The sequence below is a fragment of the Gymnodraco acuticeps genome, unplaced genomic scaffold (genome assembly GCF_902827175.1).
Source record: "Gymnodraco acuticeps unplaced genomic scaffold, fGymAcu1.1, whole genome shotgun sequence".
NCBI classification, from domain to species: Eukaryota; Metazoa; Chordata; class Actinopteri; order Perciformes; family Bathydraconidae; genus Gymnodraco; species Gymnodraco acuticeps.
The window spans coordinates 163,287-189,892 of NW_022990636.1; the positions used below are offsets into that span (position 1 = coordinate 163,287).

The 26,606-nt window shown below is 49.2% G+C and overlaps 1 protein-coding gene across 1 annotated transcript in view; it reads right to left on the reverse strand.

Annotated features, from left to right (window-relative positions):
* Positions 1–26,606, reverse strand: part of ttn.1 (titin, tandem duplicate 1) — a gene marked incomplete in the record, with an annotated part of 218,433 nt that overhangs the window by 91,753 nt on the left and 100,074 nt on the right. Inside the window, 17 exon segments of the mRNA XM_034229211.1 lie at positions 950–1,100; positions 1,182–1,330; positions 1,897–2,211; positions 2,970–3,269; positions 4,335–4,631; positions 6,662–6,813; positions 7,814–7,979; positions 8,386–8,533; positions 14,504–14,655; positions 14,760–14,889; positions 15,385–15,566; positions 15,921–16,226; positions 18,282–18,711; positions 19,645–19,835; positions 19,914–20,043; positions 20,355–20,533; positions 21,023–21,322. Of these exon segments, the coding sequence (XP_034085102.1) occupies positions 950–1,100; positions 1,182–1,330; positions 1,897–2,211; positions 2,970–3,269; positions 4,335–4,631; positions 6,662–6,813; positions 7,814–7,979; positions 8,386–8,533; positions 14,504–14,655; positions 14,760–14,889; positions 15,385–15,566; positions 15,921–16,226; positions 18,282–18,711; positions 19,645–19,835; positions 19,914–20,043; positions 20,355–20,533; positions 21,023–21,322 (3,678 nt within the window).

Here is a 26,606-nt window from a genome sequence, read left to right on the forward strand (position 1 = left end):
GGCGCCGCCAGGGATTTTGGGCCCCATGGAAAGATATAACATTGGGCCCCGCCACCAGGCCCAGGCCATGCCAACCAAGCACACTGCTGTAACCACACCTCCAGAACCCAACCTACTCATTGATGCTTTAAATAACTCTACCTGTACAGGCTTCTACAAAATAAGCGGGTATTAAAGTGTAAATGGACAACAAAACGGAAATGGAAATGAAAAGGCCTGATGGTGGCGCTAAATCAGACTGGGTGACATACTGTCGCCCTTTAGTCCCTCTCTCTTGTCTTTCTCTCCTTTCTTTTCTTTTTTGAAAGCCTGACTTTGTTAGTCGTTGAGACGTTGAGTTAGTCGTACACATGTAAGTACTCGCATCCCTCCTCACATGCTCTCACTCTGCTAGAAAATGCGGTGCTGCACAGCGTTTGGAGACAGGACCAAACCATTACATGTAAATAGAGGGGGGTGTACAGAGGATTTGGATAATGAACTTTTCGAACAAAAATAAGTTAAATGAATCGTAAGTTTAGAGTACATTATCAATATAATGTTATATTAATGTTAATTATTGATGATTGATGAAAGGTTACTTACAAATGTTTTCTTAATGTTCAACAATTTTTGGGTCCCCTGTCAATCAAGGGCCCTTAGAATCGTCCTAACTTTTCACCCCCTTATGGCGCCCCTGACCATGACTAACATTAATCTCAACCTTTTCACATGTTTTCTGTGGTTGATGTTTCGTTTTAGTTTTTTGTGCTGTGATTTCAGCTGTTTGTCTATCATTTTAAATGTTTTTGTACGATTAATGTTTTCTTATTCTGTAGGGGGAGGGTTAAAAGAAATGGACAACCTGCACACCTGTTTTGTTGTGTCTTTGACAGTGTATGTGTTGTTTAAGAAAAAGAAAAAAGGAAGGTGAGAGATGAGGATCTGTCTGAACTCTCAGAGCACTCACTGGTTCTGTCGTTGACCTCGAGCACCTCGGGAACCTCTCCCGGTTCTCCGTTACCGGCAGCGTTGAAAGCGGTCACCCTGAACTTATATTTTCCGCCAGTCTTCAGGCCGGCGATCACCAGCCGGGTGCCGCGGATCTCCGTCTCTTTCGCCTGAAAACAGAAACAGGTCTCAGTTTCTACGATCAGCATCAGGGTCTCTAAAGTGTGAACGCTCTCAGGAAAGTGTCCCACCTTCACCCAGGCCTCGGTGCCCTCCTCCTTGGACTCCACCCAGTAACCAATGATCTTGGAGCCTCCGTCCTTCAGGGGCGGGATCCAGTGCAGGTCCACAGAGGACTTGGTCCAATCAGAGATCTTGGGGGTGGGGGGAGAGGGCGGGGCTACAGGAGATAAACAGGTGTTAGCTTCCTGCTCGGTGCACAGAAACATGTGGTTCTCTAATCTCAGACACAGGGTTTATATCTGAAGACTCGTTAAGGGTTTTCGTAACTTTAATTATGTTGTCTGGCAATTTAACTGTTTTTAATTAATTTCACATAAAATTAAAATGTTGAAAAAAGAATACATTCTGAGATGAATTTAACAATGATTAAAAATGTCTTAACTTTATTTGTAAAAACAAAAAAAACATGATTTATTCCAAAAATCAGAATATTCATTCAAATGTTAGGAATAATCTCAGACACACAGGATTTATATCTGAAGACAAAACATCGTTAAGGGATTATTGCAATTATAATTATATTGTCTGACAGTTTAACTGCTGGACAATTTTGTAACAAATTCACATACAATTAATAAAAAAATTCTGAGATGGATAAAATAACTGATTAAAAATGTCTGAACTCTGAATTTATCCATAAAATGACTTATTTTTGCAAAAACATAAAAAAATATGATTTTATTCTTTCTCTAATAACTGTGTTAATAATGCAGAGGCTCTTACAGATGGGGTCTCTGGCGAAGATGGGGTCTGTGAGGGCGCTGTAGGGCCCGGGCCCTGCGGCGTTGAGGGCGCAGACCCTGAACAGGTACTGCGAGCCCTCGATGAGCCCGCTCACAGTGAAGCTCTCGCCCATTCCCATTGGTCGGATCGGGTCCCGGGTCACTCGGGTCCAGCGCTTCCCGGTGGTCTCCTTCCTCTCCAGCCAGTATCCGGTGATGGGGGTCCCTCCATCTTCCTCAGGCTCCTCCCAGCTCACCGTCATGGCGTCCAGCGTCACGCCGCTCACCTTCGGCTTCTCCACCTGCCCGGGGGGCGCTGAGGGAAGAGAGGGGGGGCACCTTTAATATCACTCATTACATTCAGTACACAGCAACACCTCATACACTGAGGGAAGGTGGGGGGCACGTTTAATATCACTCATTACATTCAGTACACAGCAACACCTCATACACTAAGGGAAGGGGGGGGGGGCACGTTTAATATCACTCACTACATTCAGTACACAGCAACACCTCATACACTAAGGGAAGGGGGGGGGGCACGTTTAATATCACTCACTACATTCAGTACACAGCAACACCTCATACACTAAGGGAAGGGGGGGGGGGGCACGTTTAATATCACTCATTACATTCAGTACACAGCAACACCTCATACACTGAGGGAAGGGGGGGCACCTTTAATATCACTCATTACATTCAGTACACAGCAACACCTCATACACTGAGGGAAGGGGGGGCACCTTTAATATCACTCATTACATTCAGTACACAGCAACACCTCATACACTGAGGGAAGGTGGGGGGCACGTTTAATATCACTCATTACATTCAGTACACAGCAACACCTCATACACTGAGGGAAGGTGGGGGGGCACCTTTAATATCACTCATTACATTCAGTACGCAGCAACACCTCATACACTGAGGGAAGGTGGGGGGCACCTTTAATATCACTCATTACATTCAGTACGCAGCAACACCTCATACACTGAGGGAAGGTGGGGGGGGTAAACCACCTTTAATATTTGGACTAGCTCTAGTCCGAAGTATTAAAGTCATAAACCCTCTCACCGTAGAGGTCTCTGGCGACCTCCGGCTCGCTGTCCAGAGGTTCTCCCACTCCGAACTTGTTCTGCGCCATGATGCGGAAGATGTACTCGTGCCCGGCCATCAGGTTTTCGACGGTCCAGACGCGCTCCTTGGGCTCGTTGGTGACGATCACCCAGGTGCTCCTGCTCGCCACGCGGCGCCAGATCACGTAGTTTGTGATCCTGGAGCCGCCGTCGTCCTTCGGGGGGAGCCAGGAGAGCGTGATGCGCTCAGAGCCAATCGACTCAAACTTAATGGGAGCAGAGGGGCGGTCGGGCAGACCTGGGGGGGGGGGGGGGGGGGGGGGGGAATAAAAGGTTTAGATCAGTGCTTCTCCCGGTGGTCCGTGAGCGCCCCCTAGTGGTCCGTGAGTATATTGGTAACATTTGAAATAAATAAATACATTTCAGTTTTCCGCACTCTCGCGGGAATATCTCCGCAATGGAGCGAGCTTAAGTTTCAAGATTTCGATTGCATGATATAGCCCAGAGCAACACCTTCATCACACATGTTTCCACTTGTTTGTACCATTTTCAGGCGATTTGTAATCTGTTTTAGAAAAACGATGTGTGGATATTTGTGGAGTTAGGTGGTCCGCGAGTGTGGACACTGGTTTAGAGGGAATCGTTCAGCTGGGGTTTAATGCTAAATGATGTTCACACAAATACAGTCAAGGTTTTAAAGACCAGGAAACCTCATGCATTAAAACAAAATAGACAAACGTGTGTGTGTGATTGTGTGTGTGTCTCTGTGTGATTGAGTGTGTGTCTCTGTGTGTCTCTGTGTGTGTGTGTGTGTGTGTGTGTGTGTGTGGGTGTGGTGTGTGTGTGTGTGTGTGTGTGTGTGTGATTGATTGTGTGTGTGTCTCTGTGTGATTGAGTGTGTGTGTGTCTGTGGGATTGTGTGTGTGTGTGTCTGTGTGTGTGATTGTGTGATTGTGTCTCTGTGTGATTGTGTGTGTGATTGATTGTGTGTGTGTCTGTGGGATTGTGTGTGTGTGTGTGTCTGTGATTGAGTGTGTGTGTCTGTGGGATTATGTTCGTGTCTCTGTGTGATTGAGTGTGTGTCTCTGTGTGTCTCTGTGTGTGTGTGTGTCTCTGTGTGTCTGTGTTTGTGTGTGTGTCTGTGTGATTGAGTGTGTGTGTCTCTGTGTGATTGAGTGTGTGTGTCTCTGTGTGATTGAGTGTGTGTGTCTCTGTGTGATTGAGTGTGTGTGTCTCTGTGTGATTGAGTGTGTGTCTCTGTGTGATTGAGTGTGTGTCTCTGTGTGTCTCTGTGTGTGTGTGTGTGTGTGTGTGTGTGTGTGTGTGTGTGTGTGTGTGTGTGATTGTGTGTGTGTGTGGTTACCCAGCACGTTGAGCCTCATCTCTGCGGAGGCCTTCCCGACGCTGTTGGAGGCGATCAGGGTGTAGAGTCCGGTGTCGGCTCTGTTCCCCTGCTGGATGAGGAGCGTGCAGCTGTCGTCGCTCACCACCTTGTTGATGTGCTCGTCGTACGAGACCTCCACCCGCTGCTCGGGGTGGTGGGCGGGCGCCTTGTACCAGGTGAGGGTGGGGAAGGGGCAACCGCGCACCTTCGCCACGATGCTGATGTCGGACCGCTGCTCCGCCTCCATGAACTCCTTCAGATCGATGGACGGAGCGCCTGCAGGAGACAGGAAGTTAGTGTGATGGAAACCTCTGGATCAATGGAGACTCAGAGAGACACGGAGAGACACGGAGAGACACGGAGAGACACGGAGAGACACTGAGAGACTCAGAGAGACTCAGAGAGACACGGAGAGACACAGAGAGACACGGAGAGACACGGAGAGACACGGAGAGACACGGAAAGACACGGAGAGACACAGAGAGACACGGAGAGACACAGAGAGACACGGAGAGACACGGAGAGACACGGAGAGACACGGAGAGACACAGAGAGACACAGAGAGACACAGAGAGACACAGAGAGACACAGAGAGACACAGAGAGACACAGAGAGACACAGAGAGACACAGAGAGACACAGAGAGACACAGAGAGACACAGAGAGACACAGAGAGACACAGAGAGACACAGAGAGACACAGAGAGACACAGAGAGACACAGAGAGACACAGAGAGACACAGAGAGACACAGAGAGACACAGAGAGACACGGAGAGACACGGAGAGACACGGAGAGACTCAGAGAGACACGGAGAGACACGGAGAGACACGGAGAGACACAGAGAGACACGGAGAGACACGGAGAGACACAGGGGGACACAGAGAGACACAGAGAGACACAGAGAGACACAGAGAGACACAGAGAGACACAGAGAGACACAGAGAGACACAGAGAGACACAGAGAGACACAGAGAGACACAGAGAGACACAGAGAGACACAGAGAGACACAGAGAGACACAGAGAGACACGGAGAGACACGGAGAGACACAGAGAGACACGGAGAGACTCAGAGAGACACGGAGAGACACGGAGAGACACGGAGAGACACAGAGAGACACGGAGAGACACAGAGAGACACGGAGAGACTCAGAGAGACACGGAGAGACACGGAGAGACACGGAGAGACTCAGAGAGACACGGAGAGACACGGAGAGACACAGAGAGACACGGAGAGACACGGAGAGACACGGAGAGACTCAGAGAGACACGGAGAGACACGGAGAGACTCAGAGAGACACGGAGAGACACGGAGAGACACGGAGAGACTCGGAGAGACACGGAGAGACACGGAGAGACACGGAGAGACACGGAGAGACACAGAGACACAGAGAGACACGGAGAGACACGGAGAGACACGGAGAGACACGGAGAGACACGGAGAGACACGGAGAGACACGGAGAGACACGGAGAGACACGGAGAGACACGGAGAGACACGGAGAGACTCAGAGAGACACGGAGAGACTCAGAGAGACACGGAGAGACACAGAGAGACACGGAGATACACGGAGAGACTCAGAGAGACACGGAGAGACTCAGAGAGACACGGAGAGACACGGAGATACACGGAGAGACTCAGAGAGACACGGAGAGACACAGAGAGACTCAGAGAGACACGGAGAGACTCAGAGAGACTCAGGGAGACTCAGAGAGACTCAGAGAGACTCAGGGAGACTCAGAGAGACTCAGAGAGACACAGAGAGACTCAGAGAGACACAGAGAGACTCAGAGAGACTCAGGGAGACTCAGAGAGACACAGAGAGACACGGAGAGACACGGAGAGACACAGAGAGACACGGAGAGACACGGAGAGACACGGAGAGACACAGAGAGACACGGAGAGACACGGAGAGACACGGAGAGACACAGAGAGACACGGAGAGACTCAGAGAGACACGGAGAGACACAGAGAGACTCAGAGAGACTCAGACAGACTCAGAGAGACACGGAGAGACACGGAGAGACACGGAGAGACACGGAGAGACTCAGAGAGACACGGAGAGACACGGAGAGACACGGAGAGACTCAGAGAGACACGGAGAGACTCAGAGAGACACGGAGAGACTCAGAGAGACACGGAGAGACACGGAGAGACACGGAGAGACTCAGAGAGACACGGAGAGACTGGTTAGAGGTGTGGGCCTAGGGCAATATTTCCCCAACAGTTAGCAATCAGATTGCAGGAAGCAGGAAGTTAGTAATCAGATTACAATCTACAGGAAACAGGAAGTAATCAGATTACTCACAGGTCTGGTCCTGCAGCACGATGGGTCCCACGGTGCTGGAGGGCCGGCTCTGGCCCGCCTTGTTGTGGGCCATCACCCTGAACTCGTACTCATCACCCTCCGTCAGGTCCTCCACCCGGTAGCTGGTGGTGTCCACGTCTCTCCTGTTGCACCTGAAGGCAGCACACATAATCAGGAGGGACCCTAACAGAGTCTCTAAGTCTCTATGCCGTCCCACAATCCCTTGCAGCTGTAACATCAAATCAAATCAAGTTTTATTTATAGAGCACATTTATAAACGATGTTTGGTGGAGCCAAAGTGCTGTACATAAAATAAAAATAGCCTACAGTAGAGACACTTTACAGCAAATACAACACCCTCTGTCCTTAGACCCTCTGTCCTCAGAACCTCTGTCCTCAGACCCTCTGTCCTTAGACCCTCTATCCTTAGACCCTCTGTCCTCAGACCCTCTATCCTCAGACCCTCTGTCCTCAGACCCTCTATCCTCAGACCCTCTATCCTTAGACCCTCTGTCCTCAGACCCTCTGTCCTCAGACCCTCTGTCCTCAGACCCTCTGTCCTCAGACCCTCTGTCCTTAGACCCTCTGTCCTTAGACCCTCTGTCCTTAGACCCTCACGTACAAGGAAACACTTCCAGAGAAAACCCACAGTTTAAGGGAACATGGGAGAAACCTCATGGAGAGCAACAGAGGAGGGATCCCTCTCCCAGGACGGACAGACGTGCAATAGATGCCGTGTGTAAAAGAGATAATACATTTTACAGCATATAGACCGAATGTTAGGAAATGCATGTGTCTGTAATAAGAAGATGAATCCACGAGGATGTCAGCTATGATATCGTTTCTTCCAGGAGAACATGTGACGCAGCATTGGCCCGATGTTGAACCATAACAAGAGACATGAACTACCCGAATATAAGACGACTCCTCTTTTTCAAAAAGAGTCATTTTTGGAAAAATACCTTTTTGAAGACCAAATCTTGTTTTTATAAAGAAAATAATTGTATTTGAAAAAATGTTATCCACTGCATTTGACACGCAGCATTTCTTTAAACTATTTATGATTCTCTCTCTCTCTCTCTCTCTCTCTCTCTCTCTGGTATGTCGTGTGAAATGTAATAGAGTGAATATATAGAGTAAAGCGGGCCGTACCTCCTCCAGGAGTCCTTGGCGGCCCCGCTGGCCTCCCAGCAGAGCAGGTCCACGCTGTAGTGAGTCACCGGGGCCCCTCCATCGTTCCTCGGGGCCCTCCAGGTCAGAGAGACGGCGCCCCGCCTCACGCTCCTGATCTTCAGCCTGGTGGGGGGGTCGGGGGGGTCTGCACAGAAAGGGGGTTATTAGAAATAGTCATTAAGTCATTCAAAAGTTACTGTCCTTCTTAAATCTCCTCGAAGAAACGATATCATAACGATATAAGATAAGAACAGATAAGATGGAGCTTTATTTATCCCCTTACTCAGGCGTTTATAGCAGCAACAGGGTCAGAGTGAAACACAGCATTCACACAAGGTACAAATAAAGATAAAATAGTAAACAAATACAAATAGTAATTCAGCAAAAATAAAGTGATAAAGTGATAAAGTAACTATTAGAACAAGATATCGCAGTAAAACGTTGTGCATTTGTATGAACATGTTAAATATATTTACATAAGTATGCAATATAAATATTATAGATATAATAGCGATATAATAAGAGTATAATAAATGCTTTCCGGTACGTACGGATGGGGTCGGTGACCTTGGTGGGCTGCTCGGTCTCAGCCAGGGGTCCGAAGCCGAAGCGGTTCTCTGCTCGGATCCTGAAGATGTACTCCTGTCCGTTGATGAGGTCTGGGATCACCAGAGACTGGGCTGCACAGGCCGGGTTCACCTGAGAGGAGCCAGAGCGGGTTAATAAACCTGGATCAACAACTAGGGTTAGGGGTCAGGGTCAGTTTCCTGTTTCTCTGGTGGGTCGGAGTTAGTTTCCTGTGGATTTGGGGTCAGTTTCCTGTCTGACTGGAGGGTCAGGGTCAGTTTCCTGTGGATTAGAAGTCAGTTTCCTGTCTGACTGGAGGGTCAGGGTCAGTTTCCTGTCTGTCTGGAGGGTCAGGGTCAGTTTCCTGTGGATTAGGGGTCAGTTTCCTGTCTGACTGGAGGGTCAGGGTCAGTTTCCTGTGGATTAGGGGTCAGTTTCCTGTCTGACTGGAGGGTCAGGGTCAGTTTCCTGTGGATTTGGGGTCAGTTTCCTGTCTGACTGGAGGGTCAGGGGTCAGTTTCCTGTGGATTAGAAGTCAGTTTCCTGTCTGACTGGAGGGTCAGGGTCAGTTTCCTGTGGATTAGGGGTCAGCTTCCTGTCTGACTGGAGGGTCAGGGTCAGTTTCCTGTGGATTAGGGGTCAGTTTCCTGTCTGACTGGAGGGTCAGGGTCAGTTTCCTGTGGATTAGGGTCAGTTTCCTGTCTGACTGGAGGGTCAGGGTCAGTTTCCTGTGGATTAGAAGTCAGTTTCCTGTCTGACTGGAGGGTCAGGGTCAGTTTCCTGTGGATTAGGGGTCAGTTTCCTGTGGATTAGGGGTCAGCTTCCTGTCTGACTGGAGGGTCAGGGTCAGTTTCCTGTGGATTAGGGGTCAGTTTCCTGTGGATTAGGGGTCAGCTTCCTGTCTGACTGGAGGGTCAGGGTCAGTTTCATGTGGATTAGGGGTCAGTTTCCTGTGGATTAGGGGTCAGTTTCCTGTCTGACTGGAGGGTCAGGGTCAGTTTCCTGTGGATTAGAAGTCAGTTTCCTGTCTGACTGGAGGGTCAGGGTCAGTTTCCTGTGGATTAGGGGTCAGCTTCCTGTTGATTAGGGGTCAGCTTCCTGTCTGACTGGAGGGTCAGGGTCAGTTTCCTGTGGATTAGGGGTCAGTTTCCTGTCTGACTGGAGGGTCAGGGTCAGTTTCCTGTGGATTAGAAGTCAGTTTCCTGTCTGACTGGAGGGTCAGGGTCAGTTTCCTGTGGATTAGGGGTCAGCTTCCTGTCTGACTGGAGGGTCAGGGTCAGTTTCCTGTGGATTAGGGGTCAGCTTCCTGTCTGACTGGAGGGTCAGGGTCAGTTTCCTGTGGATTAGGGGTCAGTTTCCTGTCTGACTGGAGGGTCAGGGTCAGTTTCCTGTGGATTAGGGGTCAGCTTCCTGTGGATTAGGGGTCAGTTTCCTGTGGATTAGGGGTCAGTTTCCTGTCTGTCTGGAGGGTCAGGGTCAGTTTCCTGTGGATTAGGGGTCAGTTTCCTGTGGATTAGGGGTCAGCTTCCTGTCTGTCTGGAGGGTCAGGGTCAGTTTCCTGTGGATTAGGGGTCAGTTTCCTGTCTGTCTGGAGGGTCAGGGTCAGTTTCCTGTTGATTAGGGGTCAGCTTCGTGTCTGTCTGGAGGGTCAAGGTCAGTTTCATGTGGATTAGGGGTCAGCTTCCTGTTGATTAGGGGTCAGCTTCCTGTCTGTCTGGAGGGTCAGGGTCAGTTTCCTGTGGATTAGGGGTCAGTTTCCTGTCTGACTGGAGGGTCAGGGTCAGTTTCCTGTGGATTAGGGGTCAGTTTCCTGTCTGTCTGGAGGGTCAGGGTCAGTTTCATGTGGATTAGGGGTCAGTTTCCTGTCTGTCTGGAGGGTCAGGGTCAGTTTCCTGTGGATTAGGGGTCAGCTTCCTGTCTGTCTGGAGGGTCAGGGTCAGTTTCATGTGGATTAGGGGTCAGTTTCCTGTGGATTAGGGGTCAGCTTCCTGTCTGTCTGGAGGGTCAGGGTCAGTTTCCTGTTGATTAGGGGTCAGCTTCCTGTTGATTAGGGGTCAGCTTCCTGTCTGTCTGGAGGGTCAGGGTCAGTTTTCCTGTGATTAGGGGTCAGCTTCGTGTCTGTCTGGAGGGTCAAGGTCAGTTTCATGTGGATTAGGGGTCAGCTTCCTGTTGATTAGGGGTCAGCTTCCTGTCTGTCTGGAGGGTCAGGGTCAGTTTCCTGTGGATTAGGGGTCAGTTTCCTGTCTGACTGGAGGGTCAGGGTCAGTTTCCTGTGGATTAGGGGTCAGTTTCCTGTCTGTCTGGAGGGTCAGGGTCAGTTTCATGTGGATTAGGGGTCAGTTTCTGTCTGTCTGGAGGGTCAGGGTCAGTTTCCTGTGGATTAGGGGTCAGCTTCCTGTCTGTTCTGGAGGGTCAGGGTTAGTTTCCTGTGGATTAGGGTCAGTTTCCTGTCTGTCTGGAGGGTCAGGGTCAGTTTCATGTGGATTTAGGGGTCAGTTTCCTGTGGATTAGGGGTCAGCTTCCCTGTCTGTCTGGAGGGTCAGGGTCAGTTTCCTGTGGATTAGGGGTCAGTTTCCTGTTGATTAGGGTCAGTTTCCTGTTGTCTAGGGGTTTCCTGTCTGTCTGGAGGGTCAGGGTCAGTTTCCTGTGGATTAGGGGTCAGCTTCCTGTCTGTCTGGAGGGTCAGGGTCAGTTTCCTGTGGATTAGGGGTCAGCTTCCTGTTGATTAGGGGTCAGCTTCCTGTCTGTCTGGAGGGTCAGGGTCAGTTTCATGTGGATTAGGGGTCAGTTTCCTGTTGATTAGGGGTCAGCTTCCTGTCTGTCTGGAGCAGGGGTGGCCAACCCGCGGCTCTCGAGCCGCATGCGGCTCTTTGCCTAGTTTCATGCGGCTCTTCAGTTCATATCGAATTTTATATGTGTGAGTTTGGGGGAGAGACACTGACTCCTGACTAGTGTTGCATGGTTGTGTACCGATACTTGAAAGGTATACCGCGATTACCCTGCCGTTTAAAAACGTTACGATTCCTCCGTTTCATTAGTATCGGTACTTTAAGAATGACGGGGAAAAGTACTCCGGTGAGAAAGCGCCGTTTTTAATAAGAGCCGTGTGTGTTCAGCGCTCTGCTTCCACTCCCTGCACTGCAGCCGTTGCCTGCAGCCCCTCCCTTCTCAAGCACGCTCGAAGTCCCTCCCCTCTCAAGCACGCTCTAAGTCCCTCCCCTCTCAAGCACGCTCTAAGTCCCTCCCCTCTCTCGTGCACGCGCTAGCTGCCAGAGCATGTGAGAAAACCAGAAGCATGGCTGCAAGTGGGAGTGCAGCTGCCGCTGCGCCTCGGCTTGTTGAGAAAAAAGACGCCAGAAGCGATGTATTTTAGCTATATCTCTGACAGTGAGGGCAAGCCTACGGACACCATGAGGCCTGTCTGTGAGAAATGTATTAATTTTATTTAATACGAATTCTTGTCATTTATTTTATTTATTGTTCTCATTGTTTAAAAGTTTGTGTTATGGTTCTGGTTCTGGTGTGAAATAAAGCACAATAATTACATTTAAGACTGTTTCCCTTTTTTTAAGAAAAAGAATCGGAATCGCAATTCTTGACTTGGTATCGAAACCAAAATGTTGGTATCGTGACAACACTGACAGTTAAACCTGATATTTAGTAGGTCTGTTAAGTATTGAATACTGATCATTCTGACGTAATTTGGCCGGTCAAAGTTGTTCGGGCTCGGATAAAATAGCTCCGTTACTTTGGTCCCGTGTTACTTTCGTCCCGGCTCTCCCTACGTGTGTATGTGTGGTGTCAGGTGTCAGTATGAGAGGATGACAGCGCGTCTAATTTTGATGTGGCCCAAGAGCCAATCACAATAATACCTGTGATGCTGTGAACCAATCACCTTTGAGGGGGGGAAAACCTATCGTTGATTAAACACTATCCAGTGTTTCCCCTACCATTGTCTTGGAGGGGCGCTGCACCCCGCCAACGGAGCCCCGCGCCCCCCCCTGGAATTCAAGGAGTTATATATATAATAAATAAAAAAATCTATATATACATAGCACCAAATTGCAAATAATCTATAACTACTGTCACTTTTCACATTGAACATGTGCTCTTTTATTAAATAAACTAAACGCTTTCATCTTAAGTTGTGAGTTTAGTGTTTTTGACCCTAAGAAACACTGATGCATTAATCAATAACAATAATCCACAGCTCCTCTCTCTGCTCCAGAGGATTTAAAAAAAAAATATCCCAATGCCACAAAAATGCATCAGTGACGTGGTTGAAATCTTGTCTCCAGAAAACAAAAAACGGAAACAAGCGGTATCAGTGACTGTGTGTTTGATGTGGCTCTTTGCAATAACATAGAAAAAATGTGGCTCTTAACCTCTGACTGGTTGGCCACCCCTGGTCTGGAGGGTCAAGGTCAGTTTCATGTGGATTAGGGGTCAGCTTCCTGTTGATTAGGGGTCAGTTTCCTGTCTGTCTGGAGGGTCAGGGTCAGTTTCCTGTCTATCTGGAGGGTCAGGGTCAGTTTCCTGTGGATTAGGGGTCAGTTTCCTGTGGATTAGGGGTCAGTTTCCTGTCTGTCTGGAGGGTCAGGGTCAGTTTCCTTGGATTAGGGGTCAGTTTCCTGTCTGTCTGGAGGGTCAGGGTCAGTTTCCTTGGATTAGGGGTCAGTTTCCTGTGGATTAGGGGTCAGTTTCCTGTGGATTAGGGGTCAGTTTCCTGTCTGTCTGGTGGGTCAGGGTTAGTTTCCTGTGGATTAGGGTCAGTTTCCTGTCTGTCTGGAGGGTCAGGGTCAGTTTCCTTGAATTAGGGGTCAGTTTCCTGTCTGTCTGGACGGTCAGGGTCAGTTTCCTGTCTGTCTGGACGGTCAGGGTCAGTTTCCTGTGGATTAGGGGTCAGTTTCCTGTCTGTCTGGAGGTTCAGGGTCAGTTTCCTTGGATTAGGGGTCAGTTTCCTGTCTGTCTGGTGGGTCAGGGTCAGTTTCCTGTGGATTAGGGGTCAGTTTCCTGTCTGTCTGGAGGGTCAGGGTCAGTTTCCTTGGATTAGGGGTCAGTTTCCTGTGGATTAGGGGTCAGTTTCCTGTGGATTAGGGGTCAGTTTCCTGTCTGTCTGGTGGGTCAGGGTCAGTTTCCTTGGATTAGGGGTCAGTTTCCTGTCTGTCTGGAGGGTCAATTTCCTTGGATTAGGGGTGAGTTTCCTGTCTGTCTGGAGGGTCAGGGTCAGTTTCCTGTGGATTAGGGGTCAGTTTCCTGTCTGTCTGGTGGGTCAGGGTCAGTTTCCTTGGATTAGGGGTCAGTTTCCTGTGGATTAGGGGTCAGTTTCCTGTGGATCAGGGGTCAGTTTCCTGTCTGTCTGGAGGGTCAGGGTCAGTTTCCTGTGGATTAGGGGTCAGTTTCCTGTCTGTCTGGAGGGTCAGGGTCAGTTTCCTGTGGATTAGGGGTCAGTTTCCTGTCTGTCTGGTGGGTCAGGGTCAGTTTCCTTGGATTAGGGGTCAGTTTCCTGTGGATTAGGGGTCAGTTTCCTGTGGATCAGGGGTCAGTTTCCTGTCTGTCTGGAGGGTCAGGGTCAGTTTCCTGTAGATCAGGGGTCAGTTTCCTGTGGATTAGGGGTCAGTTACCTGTCTGTCTGGAGGGTCAGGGTCAGTTTCCTGTGGATTAGGGGTCAGTTACCTGTCTGTCTGGAGGGTCAGGGTCAGTTTCCTGTGGATTAGGGGTCAGTTACCTGTCTGTCTGGTGGGTCAGTTTCCTGTGGATTAGGGGTCAGTTTCCTGTCTGTCTGGTGGATCAGTTTCCTGTCTGTCTGGAGGGTCAGGGTCAGTTTCCTGTGGATTAGGGGTCAGTTTCCTGTCTGTCTGGAGGGTCAGGGTCAGTTTCCTGTGGATTAGGGGTCAGTTTCCTGTCTGACTGGTGGGTCAGGGTCAGTTTCCTGTGGATTAGGGGTCAGTTTCCTGTCTGTCTGGAGGGTCAGGGTCAGTTTCCTGTGGATTAGGGGTCAGTTTCCTGTCTGTCTGGTGGGTCAGTTTCCTGTGGATTAGGGGTCAGTTTCCTGTCTGTCTGGTGGGTCAGTTTCCTGTTTCTTTGCAGGGTGTCAGGTACCTTGGTCCAGGCCTTCCCGTTGACCGCCTTCTTCTCGATGAAGTAGCTCTTCACCCTCTCTCCTCCGTCGCTCTCTGGAGCTTTCCAGGTGAATCTGCAGGTGCCTCGAGTCACGTCGCTCACCTTTAGGTCTCTGGGGGCCCCGGGCAGGTCTGCAGGGACACCAGGGTTTAATTATTACACACAACATCACAACCTCATCATCCTCAACACATCACCGTCAGGTTATAGAGATGCTGTCCGGGTGTTCACGTACCGAGCACGGTGACGCGCACTTTGAGCAGCTTGTGTCCGGCGGCGTTCTCTGCGTTGATGATGAAGCGCCCGCTGTGGTTCAGCTTGCTCTCCGGGATCAGGACCACCGAGCTGGTGTCTGTCATTTGGATCTGACAGGAAGCACAGGCACGTTATTCATTAATGTTAGAAACTCTCCCTGGTCCCCGGCTTAGCTTCAGCCTCAGGATCCATGTGTCTGTGATCTTCTCCAGAATGGAAGGAGTCATCACATACAGAGCATCAACTAGTTCCTGAACAGTGTCCTTCACATGCTGATATCCAAGAGAGGGAGTTACACAGTCACAAGATGGAGGAATAGAAAACAGTATTCAATGTTGACTTCAGATTAGCTCCACGTCAGAAATGAGCATGCTTGATGTCTCTCTCCATAGAGGCTGAATCATCATGTTAATCACATAGCTATCATCTGCCTCAAACAGTCCTGATGCTCTTCTAGGTAATCACACATCCTGTCATGTTCTCAGCTGCAGTTGGGATACCTTTGTTATCACGTTACGCTCAGGTTGGAAGAGGACGTTCAGTATTTTACCAACAATTAACATTCAAACAACATCTCAGTTCTGTTCTGTGTGTGCGCTCCTCACCTCGGAGTCGATGGGCAGCGTGTGCAGGTCGTTCTTCTTCTCGCTCTCCGCGGGGCCGTCGAAAGTCCAGGTGAGTTTGGGGGTGGGGCGTCCGCTGAAGGAGACGGGGATCTGCAGGGGGGTTCCCGCTCTGCAGGTCAGCAGCTCGTGAGCATTCACATTCAGAGTCATCGTCGGCTCGACTGCAGGGACAAACAACGCGGTTTAGACCTGATCATCTTATTCAATATATCAATACTTCTGAGTGAGAGCTGCTCCTGCTCAGCATGTAGAGTCGTATATTATTCATCTGTGAGGTATGCACCACAACATCAAGTCAGATTCCTCGTATGTGTGAACCTAGCGGCTCCAGACTTGAGTTCTGGCTCTGACCCGGCTATAGACTTGAGTTCTGACTCTGACCCGGCTATACACTTGAGTTCTGGTTCTGACCGGGCTATAGACCAGAGTTCTGGTTCTTACCCGGCTACAGACCAGAGTTCTGGTTCTGACCCGGCTATAGACCATAGTTCTGATCGGACCCAGTCCAGACTTACTCAGGATGTCCTGCACCAGCACGTCTCCTGTCTTGGCGGGATCAGAGTTGCCGGCGGCGTTGACGGCGTAGATCCTGAAGCGGCACTTCTTGCCCTCCTTCAGGTCGGGAACGGTGATCTCCGTCAGGGGGTGGAGCTTATCGGCGGGGTTGACCCTCCTCCAATCAGGAGAGCCCTCTTCGTGCACCTCGATGATGTAGCCCTTGATGGGGCTGCCTCCGTCTCTGTCGGGGGGGATCCAGCTCAGAGTCACGCTGCTCTTTGTCTTGTCTTTAACCTCGGGGGAGTCGGGGGGGCTGGGGGGGTCTGAGGAGGAAGCAGGGTTATCAATCAATCAATCAATCAATCAATCAATCAATGTTTATTTATACGAAACAATACGATACGATAATACTTTAATGGTCAGATCAAGTCTGACATTTGAATGGGAGAAACCCCCCAGTTATTGTTATAAACCTCGAGGAGGGTCCCTCTCCAGGACGGACTGCAATGGATGCCGTGTATGAATAGAGAAGATAATGCATTTACGGCGTAGGTAGACCAAATGCTTGGAAATGTGTCTATATGGTTGTTACATGCTCCCCTCCTATGAGATCAAGAGGCTGCTTCATGAGGGTTGAGGTACTTGAGGCCCTACCACCTGTCCTCTGGACCCTATCCCTTCAAACCTCCTTCAGACTATCGCTCCTGATATTCTACCGTTTCTCACCCATTTCATCAACACTTCTCTAACTTCTGGTCACTTTCCAAACAGTCTCAAGGAGGCAAGAGTAAACCCTCTCCTAAAGAAACCCACTCTCAACCCGTCTGATGTTATAAACTACAGGCCTGTCTCTCTCCTCCCGTTCCTGTCTAAATCACTTGAACGCGCTGTCTTTAAACAACTCTCCTGTTATCTCAATCAGAACAACCTTCTGGATCCGCACCAGTCTGGTTTCAAGGCAGGTCACTCCACAGAAACTGCTCTCATTGCTGTCACGGAGGAACTGCACACTGCCAAAACTGCATCCCTCTCCTCTGTCATCATCCTGTTGGACCTGTCTGCTGCATTCGACACGGTGAATCATCAGATCCTCCTTCGCACTCTCCAAAAACTTGGAGTTTCTGGCTCTGCACTTTCCCTCCTCACCTCATACCTGAAAGACCGTACCTACAGGGTGACTTGGAGAGGGTCTGAGTCCGACCCTTGTCAATTAACTACGGGGGTCCCTCAGGGCTCTGTTCTTGGTCCCCTCCTCTTCTCCTTGTACACAAACTCGCTCGGATCAGTCATTAGCCCGCATGGTTTTTCTTACCACTGCTACGCTGACGACACCCAATTAATTCTGTCCTTTCCCCGCTCAGAGACCCAGGTCGTCGCACGCATCTCTGCTTGTCTAGCTGACATCTCTCAGTGGATGTCTGCCCACCACCTCAAACTCAACCTTGACAAGACTGAGCTGCTCTTCCTCCCGGGAAAAGATTGTCCAACTCTTGACCTGACAATCAACATCGGCACCTCAGTTGTTTCCCCGACTCAGACTGCAAGGAATCTGGGTGTGACCCTAGATAACAACCTGTCCTTCACTGCAAACATCGCTGCTACAACCCGCTGCTGCAGATACACGCTTTACAACATCAGGAAGATACGTCCCCAGCTGACTCAGAAAGCGACTCAGGTTCTGGTCCAGGCTCTCGTCATCTCACGCCTAGACTACTGCAACTCCCTCCTGGCTGGTCTACCTGCATGTGCCATCCGACCTCTGCAGCTCATCCAGAATGCAGCGGCTCGTCTGGTTTTCAACCTTCCTAAATTCTCCCACACCACTCCGCTCCTCCGCTCCCTTCACTGGCTTCCGGTAACTGCTAGAATCCACTTCAAGACACTGGTACTTGCTTACCGTGCTGCGAATGGATCTGGCCCTTCCTACATCCAGGACATGGTTAAACCGTACACCCCAGCGCGTGCACTACGCTCTGCATCAGCCAAACGACTCGTTGCGCCCTCGCTGCGAGGGGGACCCAAGTTCCCATCGGCGAAAACACGTGGGTTTGCTATCCTGGCTCCAAGATGGTGGAATGAGCTCCCCATTGACATCAGGACGGCAGATAGCTTGCACATCTTCCGGCGCAAACTGAAAACTCATCTCTTTCGACTCCACTTCGAGCGTTAGAACGATTAACGAAGCACTTATATACTAATAAAGGACTGGCTTACCTAAAGCCAGTTGAGTAGCACTTGAAATGTTTGGCTCTATGAAACCTGATATACTTATATGATTCTGTTTTCTTCAAGGTTGTGTCTTCCTGGTCGAATGTACTTATTGTAAGTCGCTTTGGACAAAAGCGTCAGCTAAATGCAATGTAATGTAATGTACTCACTGCAGGGTTCCATGGCCAGCTTGCTCTCGGTGGGCTCGCAGTGGGGCCCGACCCCGGCAGCGTTGCAGGCTGCGATCCTGAACTGGTACACGGACCCCTCGATGAGCTTCAGCACGGTGTGCTGCAGGCCCTTCACCGAGGGCTTGGTGACCGGCGCCCTGTTGACGCGGCCCCAGTACACGGCCCCGCGCTCCCTCTTCTCCAGCCAGTAGCCCTGGATGCTGGAGCCCCCGTTGTCCAGGGGGGGCTCCCAGGTCACAGTCATGGTGGTGGCCGTGTTCCGCAGGATCTTGGGGTTGCGCGGGGGTCCGGGCAGGCCGAAGGGGTCCCTCAGCTCAACCTTCTCCGAGTCGCAGCCGTCGCTCACGCCGTACTTGTTCTCCGCTTTGAGGCGGAACTGGTACTGCCCGTTCACGTTCAGCTTGTGCACCTGGGGGGGAAACACAGTCACAGGTTATACATTTATTAAGATCTCCATAACTCCAAACATATATGAGCAGCCCATATAGGTCAGGCACAACAAATGGTGTCTGACCCCCCCCCACAAACTCCAGCCCTACCTTCTGGTAGAAGATTCAGGGTTCCCAAGAGCTGAACCGCTATTCCCTGCACTCATCCCTGCCTTTGTCCATTAAGCTTCTCGACACTCACATGTAATGTTATACACTTCTAAGTGTTGGCCATGAGGGTCGGTCAAACAGTCCTGACGCTCTTCTAGGTAACCATACATGCTGTCATGAACTCAGCTGCAGTGGGGATACCTTTGTTAGCATGTTGCTCTCATGTTGGAAGAGGACACTCAGGATTTTGCCAACAATTAACATTCAAACAACATGTCAGTTCTGTTCTGTGTGCAGCTTGCACTCGGTGGGCGCGCAGTGGGCCCGACCCCGGCAGCGTTGAAGGCTGCGATCCTGAACTGGTACTCGTCAGGGCTACTGTCAGTATGGGCGTCTATGTTTGTGTAAACGGTGCATGAGTGAGGATATGTGCATGTATTTTAATGTTATTATCTTTGTATATGTGCATGTATGCGAAGTGCAGGACGGATTCCAGAACAAATGTCCTTACCGGGACAATAAAGTATATCGTATAACCACAGCCTTCAGTGTGAAATATTCCACATCCTGGATACAGGAAGGAACCCTGAGGGACCAGTCTACCTGCTCCATGGAGTTTCCAGCACTACGGTTTACTTCCATATATACTGTATATACTTGACATATATCTGTACTATGTGTATTCTTGTATTATATATGGTTCTTCTTCCCTGCTGGTTAGATGCTCACTGCATTACGTTGTGTTAAATCTAACCTGTATTTCATATATCTCATGAGTGTTTAACCCTCTCGTGAACTCTCACCCCGTATCTGCGGTCGATCAGGTGCACGGTGACCAGCTCGAAGTCGGACTTCTTCTTGCTGGCGTCTCTTCTCTCCAGGATGTAGTTGGTGATCTCGCTGCCTCCGTTATCCTCGGGCGCGTCCCAGGTCAGGTAGCAGGACTCCGCCTTGATGTCCGACACCACGATGTTCCTGGGAGGAAGAGGCCGGTCTGAGGGCGCAGAGACACGTTTAATAAAACACCAGGACGGAAAGGAGGGAAGAGGTTTGAGGAGGTCTGGTTCCTCACCCAATATATCCACCCGCACGGTGTGCTCCGCGCTGCCCCAGCAGTTCTCCGCCTGCAGTTTGTAGCTGCCCGTGTCCTGCCTGATGGTTCCTGGGAGGGAGATCTTCGTCCGGAGGGTGGTCCGGGTCACCTGGAGACCAGAGAACATGGGGTGAGTTATCTTTTATTTGTCATTCATTTTTGTATTTAATTGTATTTATGTATGTATTTATTTTCCATATTCATTGTTAAATGTATTTATTTATATATTAATAAAAATAGCACTACTTCTATTCCATTTGATTGTATTTACTTGCACTATTGTATCAGTGTTATTGTGTTGCTCTGTTGGAGGCGCCTGTGACCTCAGATCGTCATTGACAGAACTACACTGTAGGCACACCTTGAATCCTGAATTAGATAAACAATTAGCAAAATGCAGCCAGAGATCAGGTCTCGTACCTCCTCGGTCTCCAGGCTCAGCTTGTCCTCCAGCGGCAGCAGCTCCTCTCCGTCTTTGGTCCAGCGCAGTGTGGGCAGGGGCAGCCCCCGCACCTCCGCCGGCACATCGATGGAAGAGCCCTTCTTCACGCTGATGCAGTTATTCTTGAAGAACTTCAGGATGGTGATCGCCGGAGCAACTGAACACACAGAGAGAAACTGTCAAACGCCTGCTCTCACTGAAACAGGTCCTCTGAGGAGAGCTGCACCTGATGACTGACTCATGATTATTATTCATGCGTAATAACACTGACGTTTTAACGCTCCGTAGGTCAGAATATCAGAATCAGTCTTCGGTTACTGATCGTGTTTTCTTAACAGACACTTTAAATAAAACCTCCTCATAGAACTTTCTTGAATGTTGAAGCTGCACAATATTTGTATACATCCTATCTTTATATTAAGTTAAATATATTATAATAACATTGATTATAAAAATGGTGCTCGTCATTTTGTCCAAAATCCTGGTGCTGTCATTCAGTACAAATATTCCTAATAACTATAAATAATAAAAGTTGTGTTTACTCTCATTGTCCGGGATGTTTTTCTGTGATTCGGTACTAATATTACTAATATTACTAATATTTATAAATAATATTCCTAATAATTATAATAAAAGGTGTGTTTACTCTCGTCGTCCTGGATCCGGACACTGATTGGCTTGCAGTTGTCTCCGTCTCCCACCTCGGTGACGGCATGGACCCTGAACTCGTACTCCATGTTCTCCGAGAGGTTCTCCAGCGTGCCGCAGCACTCGGGGAACATCTTCCTGCTGGCCGGCTCGAACTCTGAGGCGTCGGAGCGCATCTTCTCCAGAACGTAGCCCAGAATGGGGCTGCCTCCGTCAGAGCGGGGCACCTCCCAGGCCAGAGAGATAAAGCTCTTCCCACGGTCCGTGTAGTGGAGCTTTTCCGGGGCCGTGGGCAAGCCTAATGATACACATCATCACACCATTAGCATCACAACAACAACAACAACATTTAATAATCTCTTATCATAGTGCAGCTGCTCCGGGCCGAGGCCCCCGCAGCATATTATCATCATATCAAAATCATTGCTGTACATTATGTTAGCAGTGGGCGTCTAACTTAAGGCTAGTTAGCATGTTAGCAGTGGACGTCTAATTTAAGGCTAGTTAGCATGTTAGCAGTGGGCGTCTAACTTAAGGCTAGTTAGCATGTTAGCAGTGGACGTCTAATTTAAGGCTAGTTAGCATGTTAGCAGTGGACGTCTAACTTAAGGCTAGTTAGCATGTCAGCAGTGGGCGTCTAACTTAAGGCTATTTAGCATGTTAGCAGTGGACGTCTAACTTAAGGCTAGTTAGCATGTTAGCAGTGGGCGTCTAACTTAAGGCTAGTTAGCATGTTAGCAGTGGGCGTCTAACTTAAGGCTAGTTAGCATGTTAGCAGTGGACGTCTAACTTAAGGCTAGTTAGCATGTTAGCAGTGGGCGTCTAACTTAAGGCTAGTTAGCATGTTAGCAGTGGACGTCTAACTTAAGGCTAGTTAGCATGTTAGCAGTGGGCGTCTAACTTAAGGCTAGTTAGCATGTTAGCAGTGGGCGTCTAACTTAAGGCTAGTTAGCATGTTAGCAGTGGACGTCTAACTTAAGGCTAGATAGCATGTTAGCAGTGGACGTCTAACTTAAGGCTAGTTAGCATGTTATCAGTGGACGTCTAACTTAAGGCTAGTTAGCATGTTAGCAGTGGGCGTCTAACTTAAGGCAAGTTAGCATATTAGCAGTGGACGTCTAACTTAAGGCTATTTAGCATGTTAGCAGTGGGCGTCTAACTTAAGGCTAGTTAGCATGTTAGCAGTGGGCGTCTAACTTAAGGCTATTTAGCATGTTAGCAGTGGGCATCTAACTTAAGGCTATTTAGCATGTTAGCAGTGGGCATCTAACTTAAGGCTATTTAGCATGTTAGCAGTGGGCGTCTAACTTAAGGCTATTTAGCATGTTAGCAGTGGGCGTCTAACTTAAGGCTATTTAGCATGTTAGCAGTGGGCGTCTAACTTAAGGCTATTTAGCATGTTAGCAGTGGGCGTCTAACTTAAGGCTATTTAGCATGTTAGCAGTGGGCGTCTAATTTAAAGGTAGGGTAGGTAAGAATGGAGAAACCAGCTCGAGTGCGCAGAATTTGAATTTGGTGATTAATGCATCAGTGTTTCTTAGGGTCAAAAACACTAAACTCACAACTTAAAATGAAAGCGTTTTGTTTATTTAATAAAAGAGCACATGTTCAATGTGAAAAGTGACAGTAGATATAGATTAGTTGCAAAATTATAATTTCTTCTTTTTTTAAACATCTAGAATTTCAGGAGGGGCACGGGGCTCCGTTGGCGGGGCGCAGCATTGGGGAAACACTGTATATATATATGTTTACATACAAACTAGTAGTATATTAATACGATACGATACGATATTACTTTATTGTCAGATCAAGTCTGAAATTTGACTTGCGTCACAGCAGCTCCATGTCCAACATCAACAGACAAATATGCATACACAAATACATGAAACACAAACATTTAACATAACAGCACAATCAGTGAGAGAAAAACATGCTCAAAGAGCCTTCAGCGTGCATTTGGTCTGGGATTTAGGTCTGTATTTACTGTGAGGACTGACTGATGCACAAAGGAGTGCTTCAGTCTGACTTTATTGAATCGTGGGACCCTGTATCTCCGATTAGATGGTAGCAGTTCATATTCACTGTTCAGAACATGGTTTGGGTCGGAGATGATGTTGTTGGACAGCCTCACTAGGTTGTTATGATAGGCTGAGTCATAGAGTCTCTGACAGGGTTGACCAACAATCTTAAGTAGATGGATGTAGATTAAATTGTCTACTGTAAATACATTGCTTTAGTTTATTTGTCTAATATGGTCTACAGCCAGGATGGGTCCCAGGTCTGATTTAACTCTAAAGTTTAGGCGTTACCTTTGGGGTCTGCAGCCAGGATGGGTCCCAGGTCTGATTTAACTCTAAAGTTTAGGCGTTACCTTTGGGGTCTGCAGCCAGGATGGGTCCCCAGGTCTGATTTAACTCTAAAGTTTAGGCGTTACCTTTGGAGTCTGCAGCCAGGATGGGTCCCAGGTCTGATTTAACTCTAAAGTTTAGGCGTTACCTTTGGGGTCTGCAGCCAGGATGGGTCCCAGGTCTGATTTAACTCTAAAGTTTAGGCGTTACCTTTGGGGTCTGCAGCCAGGATGGGTCCCAGGTCTGATTTAACTCTAAAGTTTAGGCGTTACCTTTGGGGTCTGCAGCCAGGATGGGTCCCAGGTCTGATTTAACTCTAAAGTTTAGGCGTTACCTTTGGGGTCTGCAGCCAGGATGGGTCCCAGGTCTGATTTAACTCTAAAGTTTAGGCGTTACCTTTGGGGTCTGCAGCCAGGATGGGTCCCAGGTCTGATTTAACTCTAAAGTTTAGGCGTTACCTTTGGGGTCTGCAGCCAGGATGGGTCCCAGGTCTGATTTAACTCTAAAGTTTAGGCGTTACCTTTGGGGTCTGCAGCCAGGATGGGCCCCAGGTCTGATTTAACTCTAAAGTTTAGGTGTTACCTTTGGGGTCTGCAGCCAGGATGGGTCCCAGGTCTGATTTAACTGTAAAGTTTAGGCGTTACCTTTGGGGTCTGCAGCCAGGATGGGTCCCAGGTCTGATTTAACTCTAAAGTTTAGGCGTTACCTTTGGGGTCTGCAGCCAGGATGGGTCCCAGGTCTGATTTAACTCTAAAGTTTAGGCGTTACCTTTGGGGTCTGCAGCCAGGATGGGCCCCAGGTCTGATTTAACTCTAAAGTTTAGGCGTTACCTTTGGGGTCTGCAGCCAGGATGGGCCCCAGGTCTGATTTAACTCTAAAGTTTAGGTGTTACCTTTGGGGTCTGCAGCCAGGATGGGCCCCAGGTCTGATTTAACTCTAAAGTTTAGGCGTTACCTTTGGGGTCTGCAGCCAGGATGGGCCCCAGGTCTGATTTAACTCTGAAGTTTAGGCGTTACCTTTGGGGTCTGCAGCCAGGATGGGCCCCAGGTCTGATTTAACTCTAAAGTTTAGGCGTTACCTTTGGGGTCTGCAGCCAGGATGGGCCCCAGGTCTGATTTAACTCTAAAGTTTAGGCGTTACCTTTGGGGTCTGCAGCCAGGATGGGCCCAGGTCTGATTTAACTCTAAAGTTTAGGCGTTACCTTTGGGGTCTGCAGCCAGGATGGGCCCCAGGTCTGATTTAACTCTAAAGTTTAGGCGTTACCTTTGGGGTCTGCAGCCAGGATGGGCCCCAGGTCTGATTTAACTCTAAAGTTTAGGCGTTACCTTTGGGGTCTGCAGCCAGGATGGGTCCCAGGTCTGATTTAACTCTAAAGTTTAGGCGTTACCTTTGGGGTCTGCAGCCAGGATGGGCCCCAGGTCTGATTTAACTCTAAAGTTTAGGCGTTACCTTTGGGGTCTGCAGCCAGGATGGGTCCCAGGTCTGATTTAACTCTAAAGTTTAGGCGTTACCTTTGGGGTCTGCAGCCAGGATGGGCCCCAGGTCTGATTTAACTCTAAAGTTTAGGCGTTACCTTTGGGGTCTGCAGCCAGGATGGGCCCCAGGTCTGATTTAACTCTAAAGTTTAGGCGTTACCTTTGGGGTCTGCAGCCAGGATGGGCCCCAGGTCTGATTTAACTCTGAAGTTTAGGCGTTACCTTTGGGGTCTGCAGCCAGGATGGGTCCCAGGTCTGATTCAACTCTAAAGTTTAGGCGTTACCTTTGAGGTCTGCAGCCAGGATGGGTCCCAGGTCTGATTTAACTCTAAAGTTTAGGCGTTACCTTTGGGGTCTGCAGCCAGGATGGGCCCCAGGTCTGATTTAACTCTAAAGTTTAGGCGTTACCTTTGGGGTCTGCAGCCAGGATGGGCCCCAGGTCTGATTTAACTCTAAGTTTAGGCGTTACCTTTGGGGTCTGCAGCCAGGATGGGTCCCAGGTCTGATTTAACTCTAAAGTTTAGGCGTTACCTTTGGGGTCTGCAGCCAGGATGGGCCCCAGGTCTGATTTAACTCTAAAGTTTAGGCGTTACCTTTGGGGTCTGCAGCCAGGATGGGTCCCAGGTCTGATTTAACTCTAAAGTTTAGGCGTTACCTTTGGGGTCTGCAGCCAGGATGGGTCCCAGGTCTGATTTAACTCTAAAGTTTAGGCGTTACCTTTGGGGTCTGCAGCCAGGATGGGCCCCAGGTCTGATTTAACTCTAAAGTTTAGGCGTTACCTTTGGGGTCTGCAGCCAGGATGGGCCCCAGGTCTGATTTAACTCTAAGTTTAGGCGTTACCTTTGGGGTCTGCAGCCAGGATGGGTCCCAGGTCTGATTTAACTCTAAAGTTTAGGCGTTACCTTTGGGGTCTGCAGCCAGGATGGGCCCCAGGTCTGATTTAACTCTAAAGTTTAGGCGTTACCTTTGGGGTCTGCAGCCAGGATGGGTCCCAGGTCTGATTTAACTCTAAAGTGTAGGCGTTACCTTTGGGGTCTGCAGCCAGGATGGGCCCCAGGTCTGATTTAACTCTAAAGTTTAGGCGTTACCTTTGGGGTCTGCAGCCAGGATGGGCCCCAGGTCTGATTTAACTCTAAAGTTTAGGCGTTACCTTTGGGGTCTGCAGCCAGGATGGGTCCCAGGTCTGATTTAACTCTAAAGTTTAGGCGTTACCTTTGGGGTCTGCAGCCAGGATGAGTCCCAGGTCTGATTTAACTCTAAAGTTTAGGCGTTACCTTTGGGGTCTGCAGCCAGGATGGGCCCCAGGTCTGATTTAACTCTAAAGTTTAGGCGTTACCTTTGGGGTCTGCAGCCAGGATGGGCCCCAGGTCTGATTTAACTCTAAAGTTTAGGCGTTACCTTTGGGGTCTGCAGCCAGGATGGGTCCCAGGTCTGATTTAACTCTAAAGTTTAGGCGTTACCTTTGGGGTCTGCAGCCAGGATGGGTCCCAGGTCTGATTTAACTCTAAAGTTTAGGCGTTACCTTTGGGGTCTGCAGCCAGGATGGGCCCCAGGTCTGATTTAACTCTAAAGTTTAGGCGTTACCTTTGGGGTCTGCAGCCAGGATGAGTCCCAGGTCTGATTTAACTCTAAAGTTTAGGCGTTACCTTTGGGGTCTGCAGCCAGGATGGGCCCCAGGTCTGATTTAACTCTAAAGTTTAGGCGTTACCTTTGGGGTCTGCAGCCAGGATGGGCCCCAGGTCTGATTTAACTCTAAAGT